This window comes from Dunckerocampus dactyliophorus, chromosome 6 (assembly GCF_027744805.1).
Source record: "Dunckerocampus dactyliophorus isolate RoL2022-P2 chromosome 6, RoL_Ddac_1.1, whole genome shotgun sequence".
Classification (NCBI taxonomy): domain Eukaryota; kingdom Metazoa; phylum Chordata; class Actinopteri; order Syngnathiformes; family Syngnathidae; genus Dunckerocampus; species Dunckerocampus dactyliophorus.
The window spans coordinates 13,331,632-13,357,355 of record NC_072824.1 but is presented as its reverse complement, the minus strand read 5'-3'; the positions used below and the strand labels follow the sequence as shown (position 1 = coordinate 13,357,355).

Here is a 25,724-nt window from a genome sequence, read left to right as displayed (position 1 = left end):
GCTGAGCACTCCACAAAGAAATCAACGTAGGCCTACTGTAGATTATTTACAAAACATCAAATATTTATTTACATAATTACAATTTGATTTACAGTGACATACGTTTCTCATGACAAACTGCACGAACATTTTATGCAAAACAGATAATGAATAAATACATTTGTGATGGTTTCACCCTGCAGGATTAACAAAATTTGTCTGAGGGTGTGAGCATTTATTAAAAATACAAATAAAATCTTCTGAGTAGCTTTTTCAGTGTATAATGCAATGATTCTGATGCTATATGAAACACAGGTGGCTGTGTGAAGAGATGCAATCACATCTTCCATGAATAATAAGCAAGTAGTCAGTCAGTCTATCATCAAAAGGCCCTCAAAAACCAATGACTCCATGATAATTTGCAGTCAAGAGTGGTATACTTATGTACACACAGCTGCTCTCAGACCGGTCCTACAGTTTTGATATAAACACATGAGACATTTCCAACAAGAAAAGCTACAATGGGACAGTGAGGTTGGTTTGGGGCATGTGTGCAATTCAATAAACAAGTTTGTCTAACAGAATACTGCCAACATGTTGTGTCTTTATAGTCACTTTCCTCTGTAATGGCAGATTAGTTGCGTCAGTTTTACATGTGGGTCAGCACAGTTCATTCTCTGTTAAAACTATCAGCACAATGTATAAAAAAGAAGTAAATAGCACTGTATTTGTTGCACTAGGCCTTCAGTTAGTTTTGACTTATGCATCCACAATGTTAGCAAACCGCACAAGGTGATGTTTTTCATGTTTCCACATGTCAAAGCAGACAGGGTTAAGGGTGTTCTCCTATAATATATGTGGTAATGCAGAAGTCAGTTGATGATGCCAGCAAATGTGTTGACAGGTAGAGGAAGTCCTTTGCTCATGTACTTGCTCAGTCCGGCGTCGTTGTCCTCGTCAAGGTTTAATTTGGACATCATGCTTTTCTGAACACAGTATCCAGGGTCAAGGCAGGGCACAATTTCAATACTGGAGCAGAACCCAAGAAGAAGAGCAAACCTTTTAGACTGATTTTCATAAGCATGCACAAAAAAGACTGTAAGCATTTTTCTATGTTTTTTATGTATTTCATAGCAGGCTTTTTGCAGTTTTGCTCAAACATAGCTGAAAATATATAGGGGTACATACGAAGGGGTACTTCCGCATTTTGTGCAGTCCCAAGTTGTCATATGTTTTGCTAGGCCCGTCTTAGATTTTGTACCTCGAATCTAGTGGAAATTCTAGAATAGCAGTCCTACGTTACTCTAACACTCAGAAACACGCAGTGCAATTAAGTGCTTCATCAGCGCACTTAAAAGGAGGAATGAAGGAGACAGATACAGAGTTGTTCATCGTTCGGTGGGCGTTCTATGAACAAATAAACCATACACACACACACACACACACACACACACAATAAAGACGATTAAAGGTTACTGGGCCAGGAATCTGCCTATACTGTCCCAACTTTAAAACTTTGTTTGGTGGCGCCCGGGTAAAATGTTTAAGCATTGGTGGATGGTCGATGCTCTTCTCACATCATGGACATAAATGTTCCATATCTTATTTATCCAAGAAAACCCTGTCTTACCTCTGCACATTGTTGTAGGTCCTTTTTGAATCTCTGTCTATTGTAACTCTGAGGCATGATCGACTCTCTAGAGAACAAATCGTGATGTCGTTGCTCCTGATTTTTGATTCCTGGAAATTAGAAACCAAGAGTTCGGCTGTTAACTGCTCATATCAGGACATTTTCAAAGATGTGAACGTACTGCATTGTTGGTTTTAGCTTTTGCAGACGCTTCCTTGAAGGTAAGTGTTAAACAAGTCAGATCTAAAAGACAAAGACACACAGAGAGTAAATCACACTTTACATCAATTTGGAACATTAGAGTTTTAATATGAAATACTGTGATGGCAATAAACCTTCTGTTGCATTGGAAGGAATAGCACTGACGTGAACACCAGTTGTCCTGACTGGCATCCCTCTGTCGGCATCACGACCACTTAGTGTCACCTACACAAACATACACAAAATGATGAGCTGTGTAGGAAGGCATTCATTTTGTGAAAGAAAATGTAAGGGGAAAATAATCTCACTTTTTTGTAATTGATGAAGACAAGGGCCCCGCATACGTCCGCTACATTCTTCTTCTGCTTCTCTGTTTGAGGGAAAGCTGTGCTGTCAATCAACCTTGCATATACAATATGTACATGCAGGTAGTGTATGTAGATGTTAAAAAGGTCAACAATGTCCATTGAATGTACTGCATGTCTCTCCAGCCAAATCACCTCTCATTGGAGCCATGGAGGGTCTGAGCTCTGAAACGTCCACCTCCAAATGGGTGAGAAAGGCATCCTCCACTGGTTCTTTTGTCATGGTTGTAAAGGTGATCTAATGGGAAACAACATAGAAAGAAAATATAGTACAGCTTTGGAAATATGAAAACTGAGGCCTGGCTGCTGGAGAGAGGTCAGTTTGTTTCTCAAGTATTGCTGAAATGCCCTTGCGAAAGGTGCAAACACTGCATCTCTTCTCAAAATGTCAAAAGAACACCCAACACATCCAATGCTAAATTAGTACTGTGACTAAAATGAAAACTTGTACACTTTAAAAAATTGACCGATTAAAATAGGTTTTACAATAATATAATATTACAGTTTGTGTACAATTATACCACTGGTAAATCGCTAATAGTATATATACAGACATTACCTGTCTGTATATATACGTACCTAGACAGTGATGTAAAAGTCAAGTTTTAGGGTAAGATGGAACTAAATTACTACACTGCTTAGTCATCACTGTTTATTTCAAAAGGATCATGTTCAAGAATACCATCTTTATCCTTTATGATGGTCGTTGCAGAGCGGGCATGCAGCCATTTCTCTGACATGCTGCTCCCAGAAGAGCTTGCCTTATGCTTGGGAGCCATAATGAAGTGCAAAAAGTAAACCAACAAGCGACGTTATCCTTACTCCACCTAAGTGCGAATGAGGCGCACACACTGTATTCATTCATGGGGCATGAGACGAATAACATACTGCACACTTAATTATGGGTGTGTGTTAGTAACCACAAAACACTGTAACCCAAGGACCACCTGTGCTACATAACATAAACATGGGATTAGTACTTCACCTTTACTTAATTTACTTATTAAAATGGACATAATTCATATTAGTTATGCAAGGAAAAGTTTGACCACAAAGGTAAAACTTTATCACAATACCTTTACAAAGTAGATGTTGAAGTAGACCGGCTGTTGGCCCATACGGACATAGTAAGAAATGACGTCAGACACAAATGGCTCTTTTGGGCTTGCTGGGTTTGTTTGTTGCTGCAGAACAAAAAAACACAAGTGCTTAAGCGTGACTGACAATGTCAACTAAAACTGAGAATTATTATTATTATTATCTTTGTAAAAGCAGAGTTTTTGATACAGCTCTTATATTAGATTAATTAGATAGCCATGAGATGCACCTATGTGGTGGCTATAACTCTGCTTTATCTCTATAACTCTGTGGTGTTTACTTCGTAGATTTGTTTTGAACGGTTTATTTACCATTTTAGCCAGTTTGGGAATCATGCAACCCAAACTGTTGATGTTGCAGTTGTACCACGGGTCAACCCTGCTCAGGTAGGAACCAAGTGTGCAGGAACTCTGTTTTAACTGATGGTTCTCCTACGGGAAGATGACAACAGCAGGGAAGAACAGGTCTGCGTGCCAAAAATAAAATGTCCAAACGCACTGACATTTTTTTCTGTTATGGGAAAGCTTCAGTGTATGTTTACCAAAAGGTGTGTTTGTATTTACATAAAAACATGCAAGGGCAAGGGGAAAGTGCCTCACCTTGTGAGAGGAGGCAGCAGTTGGCGCTGCACAGACAGGGATGTAGTAAAACTGCAGGTTCACTTTCATTGTAAGAAAAAGCCTCCGTGCTTCCCTTTTCCTGTAATGAAGGCGGAGATTGGTGAGAAGCACAAATAGCGTTTGACAGTCTCTTTCCATAAAATTCTCCCCTGAGCAGCGGCCATTAAACTGTCTGGTTAGTGCTTGAATGACTCTACAAGCTTGTTCTTATTATTTTTGACTTGCCACAACAATAGGGAAAGCTGTACAATTTCATTAGCTCCAATGAGCTGTAATTACATTCTACCTGATATTGATATGAGAGGGGCTCAGGATCTCTCAGCATGTTGCAGTGCAACAGCAAAAAGAGCAAGGTCCCCCATCAGTATGCAATGAAGAATGTATAATGACTTGTGGCACTGTAGCTCTGCACTAGCTCTAAACCTGAACTACTGTATAGGAATGAATCCCTCACCTCAAGCAGTAGTAGGCTTTAGCCAGGCGGCCCACTACACTATCGCTCCCCATGACGACAATCCTAGCGGTAAAGTGTCTCTGCTGCTTGGGGAAGGGGTTCCGCAATGCATTGCTTCCTGCTCGCCTTTGCAGTGTGACCCGCCTTCCTCCTTCCTTGCCCCCAAGTCCTCCTGTCCCCAGACAAATGTGACCTTCCAGTGTGTCCTGCATGAGCACCACACTGTCCTTCACGGACGGTTTCACCTTCATGCCTCCACGGCGGGACAACTTGGCTGACTGTTGCTCGCTGGTGAGAAAAAAAAATACAAGAACGTAAGTTTCCACTAAGCAGCAAGGTTCAGTTCAGGAGGTACAGGCCGTATTTTTCAACATTTCCATTAGGGATGGGCATAATCATTGATAATTGATTGTTAAGAATAATCCTTGACAATTGATCAAGAATTCTGTCGATTGTGTTGATTGTAATCGTGTCCTGAAACAACTGATGCAAAATGGAGTCCATTGCTTGGCTGCAACCAGCAGAGGTACTGTTGATACACTTTCAACAAGTTGACCGTCTAAAGCAGTGATTCCCAACTGGTTGGTCATCTTTGCCAAAAAAAAAAAAAAAGTGTAATGTCCATGAAGACATCTCACGTTGATACTATTCGCTTGCTACATCTCCACTGTTTATGGGGGACTTGGTCAAGCTTGAGCAAGAGGAAAAGGAAATTGAGTGTGGACTCAAAGCACCATCAGTCCGCCACACAAAAGTGCGGCATAAAGCAAAAGCTAACGCTGTGATGAAGACTACCAGGTACAGAATTTGGTACTGTTTAATGCCCAATTCGATCTGTTGGCCCAGACAGAGGAGTCGCCTACAGTACAGAAGACATGGTCCTCCTATTATTATTTAATTTACCTACTGAGTGTTGAATCAGAGCAACTGCACTCACTTGATTTTTAACTTCTTGTTTCACTTTTCATCCAGGTCCATGTGCAAATGCTCTGATTCCATGTACTGTACGTACAGTACTGCATGTACTGTAAACTTTTACGCACACTTGTTTTAAAAATAATTTTTGAATTTGTAGATTATTTGATTTGTAGATTTGTACAACCGGAGCAGGAGCCCGGTTCACATTGTCAGCAGTACACACCACCGTATACTGTATTTTACAACTGAAAAAGATAATTAAACCATTGTACATTATGTAAGCACTGCAGACCAAATGAGGTGACGCCTTTTACCTTTTGCAGGCTTCCCACGATGCATTAGCATTGCTGGAATCGAGCGATGCCATGGGCGAGGCATCACTGCCAGGGGGTAGATCTCTCTCAATGCCGCTGTCATTGGACATGACTGAGAAGCGAGTCTTGTCAGATGGCATTAGTTCGCCAGGTGAGTCTCCCAGCTCGGGGTCTTCTTGCTCCGCACTAAGGGAGAACTGCTCTGTTGTGGAGCTGGATCGCAGCCATTTGGCCACCTCTCGCCCTGCAGACATTTTTATAGTCACTAACACTGGCATAATAGGGGTACACAATTAATTGTGAATTGTTGTAACTGTAACTGCATGTAACTGGTCAGTGGTGCAAAAAAGGTTGGAGACCAATGCTATGATAGGATCATCTGGACTACAAGAAGTAGGTCTCTCTGTTGCATAAACATTTCATGAGTGGTTCAGTCTTCTCACTTTTGTGCAGTACATCCCATGTGATGCTCAGTATTTGATGCTTGTTAGCACAAAAAGTACAAGGAACATAGTCAGGCTTTTTACAGTTAATGCAGTTTGTCCAAGTACAATAAGACAGTATGCAGAAAATAGCCTGCTGACTGCAATGTGTTTCGATATGTTATTTTTCCAAGACATTTTGGACAATTCTATGCTGTCACCTCTGTGGGAACAGCTTGTGGAAGTCACTTTTCTGCTTACAAGTGATTGAGGTCAAATAGAGGAAATGTTTCAACACATTCTGGGTTAGTTCAGTTCAGCTGACTGGTCCAAACAACTTCCTTTAGACCCCCCACAGTGTCCACAGCCACTCACAGATATCCAGATCCTCTGTCCACAGGTGGAAGCTCATCTCGGGGTTAGGAAGCGGGCAGTCAGAAAGAGGTCCAACGGAAACAGGCTCTACATACACACACACACACACAGACACACGGAGGAAGAGGAAGAGACCAAAACTGTCACAATGACATTCAAAAGAAAACAAACTAGCTTCCTCACAGTGGAGACTAGAATAGTTTAATTGGTTGGGTCAGTGACATGATAGCAGTGGGGAAAAAAAAACAACAAATATATATATATATATACACACACACACACACACACATATATATATATATATATATATATATATATATATATATATATATATATATATATATAAAACATCCAGACTATCTTAAAAAAAGGTTTATCGATGCATGGTTGAATGAGTTCAGTGGCAGTTGGACTGTCAATAATCAATATGTGAAACAAACATAAACAGACATAATAATAGTCCAATTATGAAGCAGACATCACACAAATCACTGGGGGACTGTAGCTACAATGCATACAACATATTAACTAATGCTTTTGCCCATCAATACAGATAACTTTTGGCAATTTTATGAACTACTTTGTGGGTACAGATGATTAGTTATGGAAGCAGACACAAATAACACAGTGTTCCTCAAGGTTCTTTCCGGGAGCCACTAATCATCTCCACACAAGGAACTCACAATGTGCAGCGTGTTATCTCATGTTTGTGGCCCCTATTAGGCAAAAATGTACATTTTAATGATGTTATAACAGTAATAAGTGTCATAGACTCCTGTGGTACATAACCAGCTGCTACAGTGGTTATTGTGGCCAACTAACTCCTCCCATATCATCTATGACGATCTGGTAAACTAACCACTATTTCATGACTCATTCAGAGCAACATTTGTGCTTCTGCTTCATAAAATCAGCATAAGGCTGTCATTCTGTCCTCTCTCATGGAGCGTCTACCTGAGGCTGCACCAATTTCACTTTGCAGCTGCTGAAGACGGCTCCTCAGTGTTTCCCCCACCCCGCCTGGGCCCTCTTCGACACACTGCTCCAGAGTCACCAACACATCCTGAAAATAAGGCTCGACATCCATATCCTGTTCCAAAACACACAAACACACGTGGATGAACACACACACACACACACACACACACACACAGAGGAAGATAAATATATGCAAGCAATGTATTAATAGCAAAGATGTTAAAGGTCACAAGTGGGCGTATCTGTAGATCCCCTATGTGTGTGTCCTGCTGAGGTGTTACTTTAGGGCCAGCGCCAACGGACAGCAGAGCTTCATTGTGGATGTTGTATTTGACACGTACATGCCGCATATGCCAGGTTTTTTAAATCAAGAATGTAAATCAAAAATGTTTGCAGTGGTGTAGAACTGTATATGTTGGTGATATTTAGCCTCTAAGTGTAGTTCTACACCAATGCTAACTGCACCCACAATAATTAACATACTGTTGAATGAATATCTCTCTGACACTGTCAATCAAAACTGAGCATTATTATTTTTGAAGAGACAGATTTGTTGATACAGCTCTTGTATTGGATCTCAAAAGACTGTACAGGTTTATATAATATCACATTTTTTAAGACTAATGTTAACTATATATTAGGCGTGGGAGATAAACGGAAAATTTACCATTACCGAAATGTACTCCGACAACCGACGTCATTTTGCCCACATCGGTAAATTCGGTGTTTTACTAAAAAAGAAAATAAAAGTATTTTTTGTCTGTTTTGACTGTGTGTGCTGGTATGTTATGTTCATTCCCCTTTAAGACGAGGAACAGCGTGTGTAGTCACGTGACTCCACCCGTCCAGCCTGAACAAGAAGGGAAACAGACGATGAGGGAACGGCTGATGGTTCAAATGAAGAAGCGGCTGTACAGTGCCAACATTTCTCTCGCATATGCGGCTAGAAATAGACTGTGCGAAAAAAAAAAATAAATAAAAAGTGAGCACACGTGCGACAACGTTTTACAACCCTTTCATTCGCATTTTGCTCCTGAAATAAGTCCATAAAAAGTGAGTCAAAGTAGAGTAACATTTTGGCGCGTCTGTATATAAATCTACAAGTCTCCAACAACTTTTCTTGCTTCACATAGGCAACTTGCGATGACATCTCAGCCGTACAAGCTGCACTCGCTGACGTAGCTAACTAGCTATGCTGTCAGTTGGATACTGGAGTGCTGCGGGAATGATGACTGCTTTCTGTGACGTACTATACTGCATTCCCACTCATGCGGTAAAAACCCTTTTTTTCCTGTTTGTATGCATCGTAACACCGCTCCGAATTATACTAAAAACTAATAACACAAATACTTGACTTTAAATATATGGATTTTGAAAGCCTAAAACATAAAAGCGTCTCTATAGGAAACCATGATTAGTTTGCTGTTGGTCGCAGTTTTTAAGGATTCCACGCTTTATTTGATGTCGCGAATAGATGGTCACATGGCTACAAGAACGTGTGAAATTCTCTTTTCACTGTGTAAATGATCATTTTGATGATGGTTATCATCAGGTCTGCACTAATATTGAAAGTCCTCCCTGCCACTCACGCCTCCCCTGACTGTTCACCTTGAACCCCCTCCGAACCACCCCCCAGGGGAGCCCGCACCACTATTTGAGAAGTGCTGGTTTGAGGGAAGAGCTATTGGGTTGATATCTGTATCACAAATGAAGTGCTGGACAATATAGGTATATCGGATATCGGTAAGAAAGCTAATCTCGAGCATCTGTAGTTTTGGTTGCATGGTTACATTAAATATTAGGAAAACTGAAATTGGAACAATCAAGTCAATGTTTAATGAAATGGAATGCAAAAATAGAGTTGTGTGTAATTATTAATATTCATTATTATTCATTATGTATTATTGCACTACAAATTTCATGTGATCTGTCCCATATTTATTTGTTTATTTGTTCTTATTTATTCTTATTCTATTTCTTATTTTTCTTGTCTCTCATGTCTTGCCTTGGTTGCTTTATTTTATTTTGTGATTTAAAGTGATTAAGCTCATTATGAGATTTTTGCAGAGCTGCTGGAAATGTGAATTTCTATTGAAGATCTATAAAGTATCTATCTATCTATCTATCTATCTATCTATCTATCTATCTAGTAAAACTACAAAAAAGTCACAATGAGAGAATGGTATAATAGTTGCACTGACATTGAGTGTCTTGGCCAGTTTGGCTCCATGGCACTGCTCTCCTAAAGCAGCCTGGATGGAGTGTTGGATCACACTGCGCATGTGAGCTGTTGGACTTGAAACAGGGGCCATTGCTGCCTCAATGTCATCCATTATGACTTGTGCCAGAGAGCCAGAAAAGACCTCGGGATCAGCCAGAACAAAAACCCTACGATAATTCACACACAATTATACATAGTTTGTCAGTATTAAGAGCAATTGAAGGAGCTTGTAAACAATTAGTAACATAGAGGAAATAGCATCTATTGTTCTGGCTCGGCCCTGCCTTCACCTCATTTGCAGGCAGGGCCGAGCCAGAACAATAGATGCTAACAAGCCAGTATCAGAGTCGTTCATACCCAATTCAGGGAGCGACACTTCCCTTTTATCGGAGGTGTTAATAACAGGATAGGATTATACCACTACTCCGCCCAGGCTTAGTGTAACGAACCAATAGGAGGAGGGTGTTGGCACACCAATTCCGCCCACTCTTACTGTATTTAAGGCCTAAGCTACCAGCACTTATTAGTTCGCTGACGAAGCTCTTTGGATGAGGAGCGAAACGTCCGACACCTTCTTCACAGAAGTACAGATGACGTCTCAAGAAGCCTTTTCCTCGATGGACAACTCCTGTACGACTGAGAGCCTACACAGACGAATTAGTAACATATAAACTATTTAAATAAAAGACATACTTCTCTTGAAAGGGATAATGCTCATTCTTTAGTCTCTGTTCTGCTACCATTATCCTCTGGTAGAGTAGACCTGCAGTATACAGTACATTGAGCATCACAATATACAACGGCAAAATAGATGTACTTTATCTAATCCTGTGAGGGATATGAAAGCCACAAGCTTTCTGTGGATTCTTTTGACAACTAAATGACCGATTTGTACCTGGAATGGAACGTTCAGTTTTTATCTGCTCGGTGTAGCTGAGGCCAACGGTGCAGTAAGGCTGGGGGTAGGTCAGCAGTCGCTTGCAGGAGTCATAAGCACGTTTGTAGAGCTCATCTGGGATGTAGGCTGTCTGAGATATGACCACAACACATGCATGTACACACAGCATACATATTTTTATTAGTTCGAAACATTTATTTGATGAGTTTGGAAGCTTTTAAAGCTTTGATACATTGTATATTCATAGATGTAAATGAAAACATTCACATCAGTCCTTTCCTCTGGTGTTCCTCAAGGCTCAGTCCTCAGCCTGCTTTTGTCCATCATCCACCCGCTCCGTCCCATATATTCCATAAATTCAACACCAGTTACCTCATGTACTATGGTAAAATACAACCTGTACAGTAGATTGACTGTATAGAAAATATAAATGATATGTTTTGCCAAACAAAAATTAATTACCAAAACAAAAATTGTACCTGAATGATGGCATACATGAGTGTGTGGAGCAAAGGGATAATGCAGTCACAACTGTTCCACCTCTCCGCCTTAAGAGAAACAGGCACACACCTTAAACTGACGTCAGTAAGACCCATTAATAAAGACAAACTAGGTTTTAGGTAGTGGCTTCGGGATTCATCGTAACAGACAGATTTTGGTTAAAGTTGTACTTTGAAATTCCAAAATGATGCTTTGGAGAGCATAAAAACGGTCTGTCACCTTTTCCAGCTCTTCTATCAAAACCCACAGCAGAGACAAGCTGTTGGCCGGATTGTTCAAAACCTTCTTGTGTAGAGTCCATCTCAGCATGCCTACACACACACACACACACACACACACACACACACACACACATATATATATATACTTGTATACAGGTTGTAAAACACACTAACTTGCGAAATGTGTCACAATCTTTTTAAAACGTGCAAAATCTGAATAAATTTTGCTGATGCTGATGCAGAAGAAACATCAGCTGAATGTGCTGTATTAGAGACAATATTTGTTTATAGAATGGTACCTTTGTTGAGACAGTCTGTAGCATTCATGTTGTCTGTTTCTCTGGGCAGAACAGCCTGGACGCTGCGGTACAGTTCTCGCTCTGGGACTGTCGGGAAACAGCCAGCTGGTGATAAAGTCAAGAGAATCTTGTTAACTTCTTTTTACACACGCATAACTGCTTGGAATGTTATTTTAACTCATTGTCATGCTGTGCAAGAGGCCTTTGCCATTTTAGTAACAATTTTATGCTAGATGTTAAAAAGTAATTTACAATATTGTCATACAGTAAACAGAGGTTTTATGTTGGCAACAGAGAAACTCAGCAGGTACACATTTTAACCCTGGTTTAACTTTGTGATTAAAAGTAAAATGACAACAAATAATTTGAGACTGATATTATTCCACTCCAGCCCTGTAGGTGGCAGTAAAGCACACAAGAAAGTGATGAGAAATGCTAAACCAGTGTTGCCAACTTGGCAACTTTCCAATCTCTCTTTTTCAACATTTTCTCAAACTCAACTAGCAAATCTAGCAACTTTTTCTGTTGTTGTTGGAGAGTTTTCTAGTATTTGGGGACTTAAAGGTGAAAGCACGTATTATTCTGCAGTTTGTGTTCTCACTGAGCAGCAGTGGGCGTTGCTGAGAGGTCCGCCCGCCCCAAAGCACTCACAAGAGGTCAGTGCACTGTCAACTCCCGTGGCAGCATAGTAGAACTCTCGCATGCGTAATAGCGCCGGGGTGGATCTCACCCTGTTTTACAGAGAGGGATCTAAAACGTAAATGATTCTTAAGCTTCATGAAATTACTACTCATTACAATCAGACCTCATTCGGACTCGCTCATTTACCTGTCAGTGTGTCAGAACGTGTGATGGACGAATGTTGTGTGATAGATGAAACAAGTAGTCCTAACTGCAAGACAACGGGTGGAGGCAAGTCCACATGTAATTATTACGCTCTCTAGACTTTGAGAGGAGATGGCTGAGATAAAATATTAAAATTAGGCCTGTCAACTGAAGTTTCCTTTAACGGCACTATTTTTTTTTTTGCCGCGCGATTAATGTGCACACGTCCCGTTTGAGCCTCGGTCCACATCGTAGTTAGAGGATGTAGAGCCACAAGTGGGAACAAATATTAAGGAGAAATGGACAAAGAAAAGGGTATTTTAAATGGTAAGTTTAGCTTCAAAGCACTTGCAGATGGCTCTTGCAACAAGACCAAAGTTATTTGTATCTACTGTCACTTTGAGTTGAGTTGTCGCAGAGTACGTTTGTCAACTGTCAGAGAGACGTGAGAAGGTGGAGCACTGCCAGTGTTTTTTTATTGTCATTTATACAGTGGTAGCTTGACATATAAGTGTCCCAGTTTTTTAGATGCGAGCCGTCTCTCGGCTGATTTTTTTTGCTTTGAATTGCAAGTTAAAATTTGTGTTACAAGCTATTTACCGGCAGGCATAACAAAGGGGGCTTATATCAATTTGACCATGACTGAAGATAAGAATGGCTGTAAATAGCATTAGCAGCGCTAGCATTAGCACTAGCTAGTCACCGGGAAAGATTTTCAACACATCAGCAAAACACACCTATACTATAGGTATGTACAGTATATAATACATTATATTTATCTTATTTAATTATCTATTGTGTAAAACTATAACAGGAACAACATCAAATTAAAAGCACGAAATGAATACAGACCCACCATCCAGCAGTACGATTCTGGAGTTTGTTTTTCATAGAAGTGCACCACACAAATACTGTATGTACATTAACACTCAATAAGGTCATCAAATCTTACTTTTATGCATTCCCACATAGTATCAGCATTTGGGACCAGATATGAGGAGAAAAAATTTTATTTTTATGAAGTGATGGTCAATTTAAAATGAACAAATCAAGAATCAAGTTTTTTTGTATTTCTAAATGTAATTAAGGTGTTTTTACTCACTTTTTTGTCTCCCCTACAAGGTTATGCTTTTTTTCTACAGCATCTGTTGTCATATGCAAAACATATGCAAATTAGCCAATTACAACTAGCAACTTCTAGCAACTTCTAGGACAGCTAATAGCTACTTTTCTTACTGAGGAGTGGGCAACAATGTGTTAAATTGAAGGCGCTATGTTGGTGGAAGTAAAAATGAGTCATATGGCAGACACTATATTTTGCCACTAAAGTTTCCAAAATATTTTTAAAGCTTTCATCAAGTTCATGAAATAAAAAGTAACCCAACAAAATAATAATAATAAAAGTTTTACCGGTCGGCTCCATGCTGAACACCCGGCTTGTGTTATCCCAGGGGACCTGGCAGGTCATGGCTTGCTCACATTGTGTGACTGTAATGAGAAATCAGAAAAATGACACTGACAGGAAGTGTCTCACATGTTGTGACAGCTTCAGTGTCAAACAGAAAGTCAACACACAGATGTCACAACAGCAAATGCTGTAGCTGAATGTGTGACAGTGTCAGAGCGAGTTTGTTGAAAAATGATGATGCTATAAACAAACAAAAAAAAAAACACAGCTCCCACATCTGGTGGCCTTAGCTGACTGTCAGACATTTGGCAAAACCTCAGGCTTTATTTTAAGTGTAGTGAAGGCTGCATTACAGGCTTGTGCGGGCTCATCTAGCTAGGGGCAGGTCAGAGGCTGTATCATGACCATGAGGAAACAGAACATCATTAAAAAGTTCTTTTTTGTATAATAGGGGACCTTTAAAGTAAACTTGATACTAAGGTGCTTTGCACTTATTCATTTATTAAGCAGCAAAATGTTTTAAAAATAAATGCAGCATTCAAGGCAATCACTTTGTTGCACAGCCAATGTTTTCACTTCAGATGACGGAAACTTGAACATTCTTCCTATGAGTGTTGATGTGTCTACGAGACCTGTGTGTGCATGCTAAAACCTCACAGCAATACATTGAAATAGAATAAAAGTCTTGATGCAGCACACCTCACAATCATGTGGTGCTGAAAATGCTACGGTTTGTGGCAAAAGGGCAATATTTTGTTCTAATTTCGAAATGTGTAGACTGTGGTAAATGACACACTCAGATGACTACAGCATAGAGCATCACCAGCTTTTTTGAGCCCAAGAACCCTTGGTCTTGGCCATGAACCTAGACATGATCTACTTGTGATTTGCACTACCACTTTCCGATCCGATACTGAGTAAAATTCAGGCTGGTATCGGTGATACTGATCAGATACTGATACTATATGCAAAAACACTAATGTGTCTGGTAAATTCTAAAAAGCAGTGTACAGTCATCCCATGGCGGTCCGAACATCGCTCCCTCACGCTATCCTGGTTATTGCATTTTCAAGCACAAAAATGGCTAAATGAACTCACTATATGAACTAAAATACAAATGCAAGACAGAAGAAGCATTGTAATTGTGAATGCAGTACTGTTTTCTAAATTGGCCACTTGGTGTCAGTTGTTCGGTGAGACAGGCTCCTCACTAAGGTTCCCTAGGGAACACATGTCTTATTTTCTCTGATTATATCGACTATGTTGGGTAATAAAACTGTAAAGGTGACTATATCGGTGTTATTTCATGTCTTGAAGGCTGGTAAAATTGGTAAAAAATGGTCAAAAAAACATATTTAGAAGATCGTAAACAGGTTTTCAATGCCATAACTACAAAAATATTCCAGTTATTCATATTGAATCCTACTTGGCAGAAATTCACTTATCACGGTTGGGTCTGGAGCCAATTAGCTGAGATAAATGAGGCACGACTCTATTTTCAGAGTAATTTATTTATTTATTTATTTTAAACTCTGAAGTACAGTATAATGAGTAGAGGCGTGATTTACAATATAGCCAAGCTAAAAACAAGTACAAAATCATATAAAATAAGCGAAAACGGTATTTTAAACAATAATAAAAAAGAATATAAGTAAAAGAATAAACCTAAAATAAATGATTAATTATTAAGAACTACTATAAGAATGAAAAGTAATTCACAATTTACAAATGGCTCTGTTTAAGACTGGGCAGTGTGATGCTGCGCTTATCCACGTGGAAGAAAACGTACTTCCCACCAACCGTGTAGCATTTTGACAAGATCTCAATTATTTAGTTACTTTCCACTGTGTTCCTATTAATGATGTCCATCCATGACCTCTGACTCTGACTGAAGTATCAAAAGTATCAATATTTTCATTTGAAAACAAACTTTAGAGCATAAAGATCTGGTAACGGAAGTATCGATATTTCAGTATCGATCCACATATCACTAAGATCCAGACAAACATATACGCGCATTTCAACAGCAGCTGCCCAGATGGTTCGAATGTGTCATTGGTCCTAAGAAGGACCCTTAGCTGCCCTGCACGATTCCTGGCGTAAACAACATAAAGTTCGCCCTGAACAGTGCCTGGACTAAATATAAACATATAATTAGGGAGTTTACTTAACCGGGCAAGTCCCAAAAATCATCTGATTATTTTTTACTTTATCACAAAAGAAATGCTGCACACTAATACACAATCATGTTTCTGAAGTAGCTTTTCATACGTAACTTCAAGCATGTTGAAAACCTAAAATAAAATAAAAATGTAAGCACTAGTTAGCATGTTGGCCACACAGTCAGGAGAGCCGGAAGATCTGTGTTTGAATCATCTCTAATCCGGTTTCCTCCCACATTCCAAAAACATGCATGTTAGGTTAATTGGCGACTCTAAATTGTCCATAGGTATGAATGTGAGTGTGAATGGTTGTTTGTCTATATGTGCCCTGCGATTGGCTGGTGACCAGTTCAGGGTGTACACCGCCTCTCGCCTAAAGTCAGCTGGGATAGGCTCCAGCATGCCCCCGCAACCCTAGTAAGGATTAAGTGGCATTGAAAAAAAAAGAATGAATGAATGAATTTAATAATAATAATAATAACAATAATAATAATGCATATTATTTGTAAGCACCTTTCAAGGAACCCAAGGACACTGTAGATCAGGGGTCTCAAACTCGCGGCCCGCGGGCCATTTGCGGCCCACCAAATCGTATCTTGCGGCCCGCGACTGGACATGAAAGAGTAGTGTAACTGCAGCTCGCAACATCCGGGCAAGCTCAGTGTTACATACATACTCACAGGGGCACTGAACTAACAGTGGTGTTATCACATGGACCGGGGGAGGGGTGGCCCTTTATCGCTATTGTGAGCCATGTATTGTGAATTGCATTGTATCGTGAGGTACCCTGACCCCAGGCCCAGCCTTACAGAGACTCTCCCTCCAGTGGCCCCCGGTGAAATTGAGTTTGAGACCCCTGCTGTAGATAGTTAAAACCAGCGCAAACATAAAAAAAGGCAAGATAAAATTATAGAGAATAAGTAGTCCTGAATAAATGGGTTTAACCACTGCACAAAAAAAAAATACACAGAAGCTGTCACTTCAAACGCTGTTGGAGTCACATAAATTGTCTCATCCACATAGTAATAAAGGCACTAAAAGACTAAAAGTCACTGTAGGTGTAAAACAGAGACAAGATTGGATTAGCGCACAGAGATGATTTGTTTCATAGAAAAATTATGATGTGTCACTGGTGGTAGGCGAGAGTTCCATTGTAGGTGGTGGTAATGCAAAAGAGACGAAACTGCCCCGCCAAGCTTTTTTCTCCCCAGCCCAGCCCCGTCTTTTGGATCCGGTGGGTCACTGCCCCACTTGGCACCAATGCAAATGGATGGAAAATAAATTCATCGTAGCTTCTTCACACATCTACAGTATACAGCTGTGTGTAAATTGTCTAGGTTGATTTTGCGCAATCCTGCTAACAAACAAACTAATTACCAATCATAATAGAACCTCTCACAGTTGGCAAAGGTAAATATTACATAAACTCACCCTAAATATGTCACACAGCTCTACAGGGTCACAAAGTCCTAAAATGGTTTGAGTAAACGAGTGTATGACAGAACTGGAAAGAGAAAGCAAGTGAGCAACTGAGAGGTTGAGGTTGTGAGGTTGCACAGACAGTCAGTGCATGTGAGAAGGTGTCTTTGACACCCTTTTACTTTACACACAATCCACCTAAATTTAGCGCTCAAATGTATTCATGTATGTACTCAAGTCATCATTGCCTCCCTCATGAATGCTACTCTATCCTCTAAATCTAGTACTACTCCCAGCCCACTTTTCTATGCTAAAACACACACATACACACTCAGGGCTAGTCAGTTCATGGGCCTTGTGTGGATATTGAAAGGGTTTATTGTGATGGATTTAGCCTTGATCCCAGTAAGAAAAGCAGTAATGAGTTGCCAGCGCTGCCTCAGCAGCTCAACATGACCACAAGCTTCCGCCAGCCTCCAAAATCATCACTCCTTATATGTCATTTTGTCTTTCACACACTTTTTTTGCTCAGTGCTTCGTGCAATGCACCAAATAAGTCAACATAACTTTTGCCCCATCTGTCTTGTACAGTATTAGAGCCACTCTGAAAGAAAACTATGACACAAAAGGTCAAGCGACAAGAATTAAGTCGTAATGTCACGGGAATGACATTGCAATGTTGCAAGTGAAGAGTCATCATTTTACAACACAGTCAAGATGTAATATTACCAAACTTGTAATATTAAACAGGATAACGTTGTAAGTTGTAACTTTACAAGAAAAAAAGTCTGTGAAAGACTATGTAGGAATTGTATGACAGTCAGAAATCAATAAAATCAATTTCAAAGTCAGTTTATTGTTAAAATAAAATTGTAAGTTTACAAGATTAAAGTTGTATCACAAATGTAATTGGAATACTGCAAGAAAGCTATTTAATTTAAGTCAAAATATTGCGAGAAAAACATTATAATTATAAATAATATTTTTTGATAATTAATTCTAATGATATTTATTTATAATTAATTAATTATATTACAATTTGATTATATAAGTTCCCAAAAAATAGGCAAGAAAAAAAGAAATGACCCATATTTAGTTGGCTTTGTTCATCATCAGCCTGTGTTTTTAAAACATGCAATATGTCGATAATAGTATAAAACAGACTGTATACTAATACACCTTCACTGATGCAAACAAAAAAAGAAAATACAATGGCTGTATAAGGTATGCGTACACAAACATGCACAATCTCTTAAATACAGTACATTCATTCAAAGACGAGGAGGATGCGTAAGCCTGCAGTCTCAGCACGAACACCACGTGCACACTTGACAGCATGCACAGTACAGGAGGTGACACGTATACAACACTTCCTCCGCTTAAGAATGAGTGGGCAGATGATGATGATGATAACAAACAACATCGTAAAAATAGATTGTTTCCTTTAAAAAAAAAATGACCTTGAGGAGTGAATGATGACTCTGTGTTCTCTTGTCTTTGTGCAGGGTTCATACTTTCCTATGTCATCTTATACAGCTTATACAGTACCAAACGTTAGTAAATAATATACAGTATGTACAATATACAGTTTAAAGGGGTCAATACCAGAGGTCAATATTGGGACCAAAACTGTTCAATTTGTATATCAACGACATTTGTAAAGTGACAGAAGTTAAAGTTGGTATTATTTGCAGATGATACTACTGCCCTTTGTTCTGGCGAAAGAACACAAGAACTCATTAAAAAGGTCAAGGATGAAATGGTCGTATTAAGGACTTGGTTTGGTAAAAACAGAACTTAAGTAAAACTAAAATAATGCTATTTGGAAATAGCAGAAAGGATACGTACGATCAAATACAAATAGACGGAGTGGATATTGAAAGGGTGAAAATACATTTCTGGGAATTATAATAGATAAAAAAATGAGTTGGAAATCTCATATTAAATATATACAACAAAAGGTGATGAGAAATACTTCAATATTGAATAAAGCAAAATTTGTTGTTGATCACTCCACACTCTGTACTGTTCTTTGGTATTACCATATCTAACTTATTGTGTGGAGATATGGGGCAATAAATATAAAAGCAATCTTCACTCACTGTACTGCAAAAAAGATTGGTGAGGATCATTCACAATGCCGCGTATAGAGAACATAGAAACTCTTTTTATTTTAAAAATCACAGATATTAAAATTTGCTGATATAGTCAATTTTCAAACTGCTAAAATAATGCATAAAGTTAACAATAACTTGTTACCCCAAAATGTCATACAGTATTTCTCTATAAGAGAGGAGAAATATGATCTTAGAGGAAAATTCAACTTAAAACACTTACACGAGAGAACTACGCTGAAAACCCACAGCATTTCAGTATGTGGAATTCAATTATGGAACAGATTGAGTAAGGAACTCAAACAATGTACGGAGATGAGCGAATTCAAAAAACAATACAAGCAGTTGATGTTTGCTAAATATAAGGCAGAAGAGTTTTGATTATTATACTTACTGTTCTGTCATGCTTGTTTTTATTTTTCATTATTTATTTATTATTACACTGATTATTATATGGAATAATATTACATGGAATGCAGGAAGTGAATAATATGTACTGAACAAGATGTGGAATGGATGAGTGGTAGGATTAAATAAGCTTTGCTTCTTCCTGCTCCTTTTGGACATGTGGAACTGTCAAATGATTCATGACATGTATTCCATTGTAACCTTCATGCGTGTTCAAATAAAATTAAACCAAACCAAACCAAAGTTTATACTGTAAACAACATGATATGCAGGAGTGAATAAGAGCTTCCTGGAATGTTGTGCATCATTGCACAATGTTCCCTGACTTAAGCCTCACAAGTCAAAAAACTCAGCCAAATATGCTCAGTGAGGGCCAGTGGCAACCCTGCATGCATTAGAGGCAAGGAAGGAAGAAGTACAGATGGCACTCCTTTTGCTATGTATTTTATATTTACTCCAAGGTGTTGCCCGCTGGACTATTTACAGTAAAAGTGACTCAGTTGCTGATCTGTTTGTGGTGCCACAAGCATCCATTTCCAATGGCTGAATTCGGAACCGCCGCCACCCGCCGTACGTGTGGCGTCAGTCAAGCAAGGCCGGGAACAATGCAACCAAATACAAAACAGGAGCACTCATTTCCGTTCCGCCGTGCTTAAGACGTCTCCGAAAACAGGAAGGAGCTGACAGCAATGCATGGAAGTGCGTTCGCAGAGTAAAGGAGCAATAGAGCGTGTGTGTGCCATTTCTTGATTGGAAATCCCCGAATGGGGATAGCATTAGACTGAAGTCTCAGGACAGCTGGGCCTTGTCTCCTTTTTCGACACCTGCGTGTGTGCGTGTGTGCGTGCGTGCGCACGTGTGAGAACTGGGTCAGTTGTACATTTGGAGAACTATTTAGGCTAGGTGCTGCTATTGTGATAAAAAAACAACAACATGAAATACACACTGGACAACTCGCTTGTTCTGAAGGTTATACTCTTTTGTATAGATTTAGAATTGACAAAATATAGCATTTACAAAAGGAACAAACAACTCTGAAGAAAAGTGGCCCAACCAGCGATAAAGTACAGCTGTGCCCTGAGGTGTACAACTTATGGATAAGTACAGGAAGTAAGAAAGTAAAACTTATTTCTGTAGCATTTTTCACCGTCTCAACAAAGTGCTTCATGACACATTCGCCAAGTACACACAAAATGCATTAAAACTGCAAATGATAGCAAGAAAATAAAACACTGCAGAACAAGCTAATGAGAATTAATCTTAATAAATATTGACTCTTAAACAGAGCTATTCTACTAACTAAAGCATTAATGGCTTATTATGCCCATAATACCCAAATCTGTCAGTGACGCAGCGCTTGTCAATGTCCCAGCACTCCTGATTCCGACATCCACCCACACGCTCTGTCCCAGCAAGTTCCCCACAAACTACCATAGCCCAAATTCTTGCCTTCTTCTTTCTTAATCTCCCTTGCAAAATTATTCGGTTAAGCAAATGTTGACTCCGGTTGCACAAAATCCTTGAAATTGCTGCAACTGGGCGCAGCACTTGGTAGAAATAAAATTAAACAAAAAAACTCCATCAAAAATTTGGAAAATATAGCCAAAGGCAGGGGTCTCAAACTTGCAGCTCATTGGCCAACTGAGTCCCGTCGAATCATAACTTGCGGCCTGTGACTTGACATCAAAGAGTAGTGTTATTGCCGCCCGCAACATCCAAGAAAACACCAGCGCTGAACTAACAGTGGTGTTATCACTATTATTGTCAAAATTGTCGTGCTGCTCAATCTTATCCAGGTCATTCTGTGTCTCTTTCCAGTGAATACATCACTACTGCCTTACTACACTAAATATTAGTTTTTGTTCTGCTTGTACTTTATATATAGAGTTGATCTACTTGAGAGACATGAGAGGTATTGAATGGGTTGAAAACAGTCACTGTTTGTCAGACACCTAAACTAAAATCCTGTTTACACTCGTGTTGCACTAATACAGTTTCAATCTTTTTGCTGCATTGCTGCTTGTTTTCTGGTTAAAATATGCTGTAAAAATTCCATTCATTTTCTATACTGTTCTATTTAGGGTCACGGGTAAGCTGGAGCCTATCCCAGCTGAATTCCCTGATGTAAAAAGAAAAAGCTTGAATATTCACACTTAACAAATACTAACACAAAGCTCTGTCTGTAATGCTGTACATTTTGTTAAACATTTTTACAAAATATAAAAAATATCAAAGTGGCCCCCCATTCTTGGAAAAAGGTGGAAAAAGTTTGGACTCTACAGTCTACAGCAGGGGTGTCCAAACTTTTTTCCATTGAGGGCCACATATTGAAAAATGAAAGGACGCAAGGTACGCTTTGATATTTCGTAAAGCAACAAATGTAGTAATGTTAAGAAGTTTCTCTCATATTCAAGAAAAAACTGCATCTCAGCTTTGTGATATCGGTGAAAAAGCATATTATTAGTTTCAACTTTGGTCTTTGCTATTTTTTTCAATTTTTGCTGTTTTTTTATTTTCCAAGAAATTCAACTTTCTTCTTAAGTAATCTGTAAATTTTCTTTTCATGATATTATGACTTTATTCCCACAATATTTTGAGCTTATTCCCATCATATTATACCTTTTCCCCAACCAAATTTTCCAAAAATTACAACTTTATTTGGTTTTGTTTGTTTCTCATAACTTTAAAAAAAAATAAAGTATTTGTTTCTTTAATATGTCAACTCTGTGCTACTAAAATAAAATATTTTTCCACATAATATTATGAATTTCTTGTCATAAAATTGTGACTCTATAGCAACAATAACGGTTAGTTGACCTAGTCGCTCTTTCAAGCGGAACACAGGGGATTTAAATGGGACTACGGCTGAAAGAGTGCTACTTTCTTTGGAAAGAAAATGTCGATATATATCACAAGATCAAAAATTGACCAGCCCTAGATGTCATCAGTTGTGACTGTAGTTCTTTGCCAACTAACACAGATACGCCATAAGCCTCTGCTTTTCTTATTTATCACGGCTACAAAACACCCCACAATAGAGCCAAAGCAAGTGGCAAATACCAGCACTTTGATAAAGAAGGTGATAAACACTACTGAATTCAAGAAACATCTCATAGCACAACACGAGGGTAATATACCTGTAGATCTCTGCTTGTCCCTCACCGCTGCCTCATAGCCATCTTTGTCAACAATCAAGTCTTCAATCAAGGCAAACGTGACATTAATTGTTCAATTATCCCTTTCATTTGTCATTTAGATGCATTTCTAATAGTTTTCTGCATGTAAAACTATAATTGTAGAACTAACAAATAATGAAATTAAAAGTGTTTAGTGTTCACGTTTTTGGGTGTCAGGAACAGATTAATTGACTCAAATCTTGATTCAGTCCGAGTATGATTCGGTTTGAGTCGGATTAATGATAGCTAACGAGGTTCCACTGTAATCCGCCTTGTCTGTCTCTGCTTTGGGGTCCAACCTCCAGCATACAGCGACTCGTAACAGAAACCGCTCATATATCTATCATACTCAAATAACTGCTCATTTTCATGTATTGCATATTTCTTCGTTGAGACTCTCCCCAATTTGGGCCATTGTTTCTTTTACTTTGGTGGACTTTTTGGTGCTTTGTTGGAAGGGACAAACCAGAAATGATGTACTAAAAAAGCCTACCAATCACAGCTCTGTGGTTTGCATCGCCATTGACGCATAGTTACATTTTTTTGAAGGTGCATGTCAAGCTCTGCCAGAGTGTTTTCAGGAAGAGGAGCCAGCTGAAGCATAATTCAGACTTTAGACCAGGGATGTCCAAACTTTTTCCAGCGAGGGCCACATAGTGAAAAATGAAAGGATACAAGGGCCACTCTGATATTTTGCAACGCAACAAATGGAGATGCTAAGAAGTTATATTTCAAGAAAAAAAATGCATCTCAGCTGGTGCTATAGGGTGTAAAATATAGGTGAAAAAGCCTCTTTTTAATTTGAACTTCACTCTTTGCTCTTATTCTTTAAAATTTTCCAAATAGTTCAACTTTCTTCTCAAATAATCTTTGCAAATTTTCTTCTCATAATATTATGACTTTATTCCCACAATATTTTGACTTTGTTCCCATATTATTATAACTTTTTCCCCAACCAAATTTTGCAATATTGCGTTTGTGTCTCACATTACGAATTAAAAAAATATTTTTTTTTCTTTAATATTTCAACTTTATGCTACTAAAATTATGTTATTTTTCCTCACAATATTACTCCTTTATTCTCATAAAATTTAAACTTTTTTTTGTAAGATTACAACGTTATTCTCTTAATATTTTGACTTTATTGTTGTAAAATTACTGTTAATTTTTCCTGGGGGTTTTTTCTACAGTTTTCTTGTTAAATCATATTTTAGAATGTGCCGCAGGAAAATAAAAAAACAGCCAAGGGACAAAAATGCAAATGCCCGGAGGGGATACTTTGGACACCACTGCTTTAGACGGTACGCAACAACAGCAGTGCGTTTAATGTGATCTACAGTAGTAGAGAGTACTAGGTGCACTTTTATAGATACTATAATGAGCTGCACACTTTCAAGCAACCAAGCAATCAAAGAATATATCATCTGACTGAACCTTCAAAGAAACATTAACAGAGTGTCCAGAGGCACCTCAAGACATGGCGGCATCCATCTGACATGTCTAGGTTTTGGACACTCCAGGCAGACACACTAGAGAAAGGATATAATTGTTGCTTTGGCTTGCAGCATTTGGTTACTTTGTGTCTTTAGTGTCCTCACATCTCGCAGGATAGACTGTACTAAGACTGGACTGAGGAGTCTTTATACACAGAAAGGACACTATGAGGTCACGTGATGTTGTGCCCATTGAGAAACAGGCACAAGTCATAAATATAGTACTGACAGCTTTAAAATGTGAGCTCCTGGGCTTGCATAAAATACTTTACCAGCACTACTGATAACACTGTGCTTATTGATTGCCCTAGTGTGCCTGGAGGGCCTTATAGCCGTCAGTTGACATGTCTTGTTGGATTTTGATCAAGATAAAACTGCTTTAACTGGGAGTGGAGTGTTAGCGTGTTAATTTGTTTATTTAGCCAACATTTTTAGTGAAGGATAACTGGCAAATAAATACGACTGGGAGTCACCCAATATCCCCCTTAGAGCCAACAAGGTAGCAGCAGGAAGCTGGACAATAAAACAAGGAAGCAGCAGGAAATACAGCTGTGCTTTTAGACCCTAACAGACACAACGGAGCATGGGCAGGGGGCTTCAATCACATCAGGCACGCTTATCAAAAACATCTTATTATCTCAGGAGGGAAAAACATAAACAAGCACCCTTCAGGGTTCTTCCGATTTAAGAGAAGTCAAATAAAGAAGAAGGCAGGAGTCCAATTCTATCCGGTATATATTGTACCTCTAATATGACATTTTTGTAGACTGCCCTAAAATAATGACTAAAGAATAGTCCTGTTAAGTGAGGGTAGTACAAGTTTGGACACACTTTTTCATACAATAGAATGAGAAGGTGTGTATAAACCTTTGACTGGTACAATACACACTACAGCTCGTTAGTAAGAAAGTAGGAGTGATAAAGGCCATTATTTTAATACAAGTATGCAAACTGAGATGTAGTTGTAGGTGACACTATTAATACGTAAATGCCAATCAATTCGCTCAAGCACAAATAGGTTGTGCCCATATCATCTGCGCCGCTAAACTGACTCCTTCAAAAGTAGCTTTCCTGGAGCACCTAAACCACATAATACAAATATAAACTCATCAAAATGTGTGTTACAATAAAGAAAACCTACCCTTGCTTGAGCACAGCTGACGACAACCGTCAATTTTGAATTGACAAGTTATATTTTAGTCAGCAGCAGCGGTGAGGAAGTGTG

The 25,724-nt window shown here is 39.0% G+C and overlaps 2 protein-coding genes across 3 annotated transcripts in view; one reads left to right on the top strand and one right to left on the bottom strand.

Moving 5' to 3' along the window:
- Window positions 1-97: 97 nt before the first annotated feature.
- Window positions 98-25,724, bottom strand: LOC129183369 (phosphoinositide 3-kinase regulatory subunit 6). 2 transcript variants are annotated; one of them, XM_054780514.1, is made up of 21 exons: window positions 25,641-25,724; window positions 13,730-13,807; window positions 11,495-11,599; window positions 11,194-11,285; window positions 10,953-11,021; window positions 10,471-10,603; window positions 10,269-10,338; window positions 9,556-9,742; window positions 7,331-7,466; window positions 6,377-6,463; window positions 5,580-5,823; window positions 4,348-4,635; window positions 3,873-3,972; window positions 3,585-3,704; window positions 3,252-3,359; window positions 2,311-2,413; window positions 2,119-2,180; window positions 1,945-2,035; window positions 1,791-1,852; window positions 1,610-1,719; window positions 98-1,008 (listed from the first exon to the last, which is right to left on the bottom strand). In XM_054780514.1, exons 2-21 carry the CDS (start codon window positions 13,785-13,787, stop codon window positions 852-854), a joined length of 2,382 nt encoding a protein of 793 aa, XP_054636489.1. In that variant the 5' UTR covers window positions 13,788-13,807; window positions 25,641-25,724; the 3' UTR covers window positions 98-851. The 2 variants fall into 2 exon arrangements, 1 of the variants encoding a protein (XP_054636489.1); XR_008570798.1 differs by lacking the exon at window positions 98-1,008 and having other exon boundaries at window positions 1,632-1,719; window positions 1,976-2,035.
- ntn1a (netrin 1a) overlaps window positions 8,526-25,724 on the top strand; it is a 115,739-nt gene continuing 98,540 nt past the window's right edge. Inside the window, exon 1 of the mRNA XM_054780515.1 lies at window positions 8,526-8,627. The gene's annotated coding sequence lies outside the window, so the exon portion shown is untranslated. The remainder of the gene's footprint in view (window positions 8,628-25,724) is intronic.

Coding starts and splice junctions, on each gene's coding strand:
- LOC129183369 (XM_054780514.1), bottom strand. CDS start 13,787: ATGACCTGCCAGGTCCCCTGGGATAACACAAGCCGGGTGTTCAGCATG. Junction 3,973..4,347: donor AAAGCCTACTACTGCTTGAG/GTGAGGGATTCA, acceptor CCTTCATTACAG/GAAAAGGGAAGCACGGAGGC. Junction 1,720..1,790: donor AAGCTAAAACCAACAATGCA/GTACGTTCACAT, acceptor TCTAATTTCCAG/GAATCAAAAATCAGGAGCAA.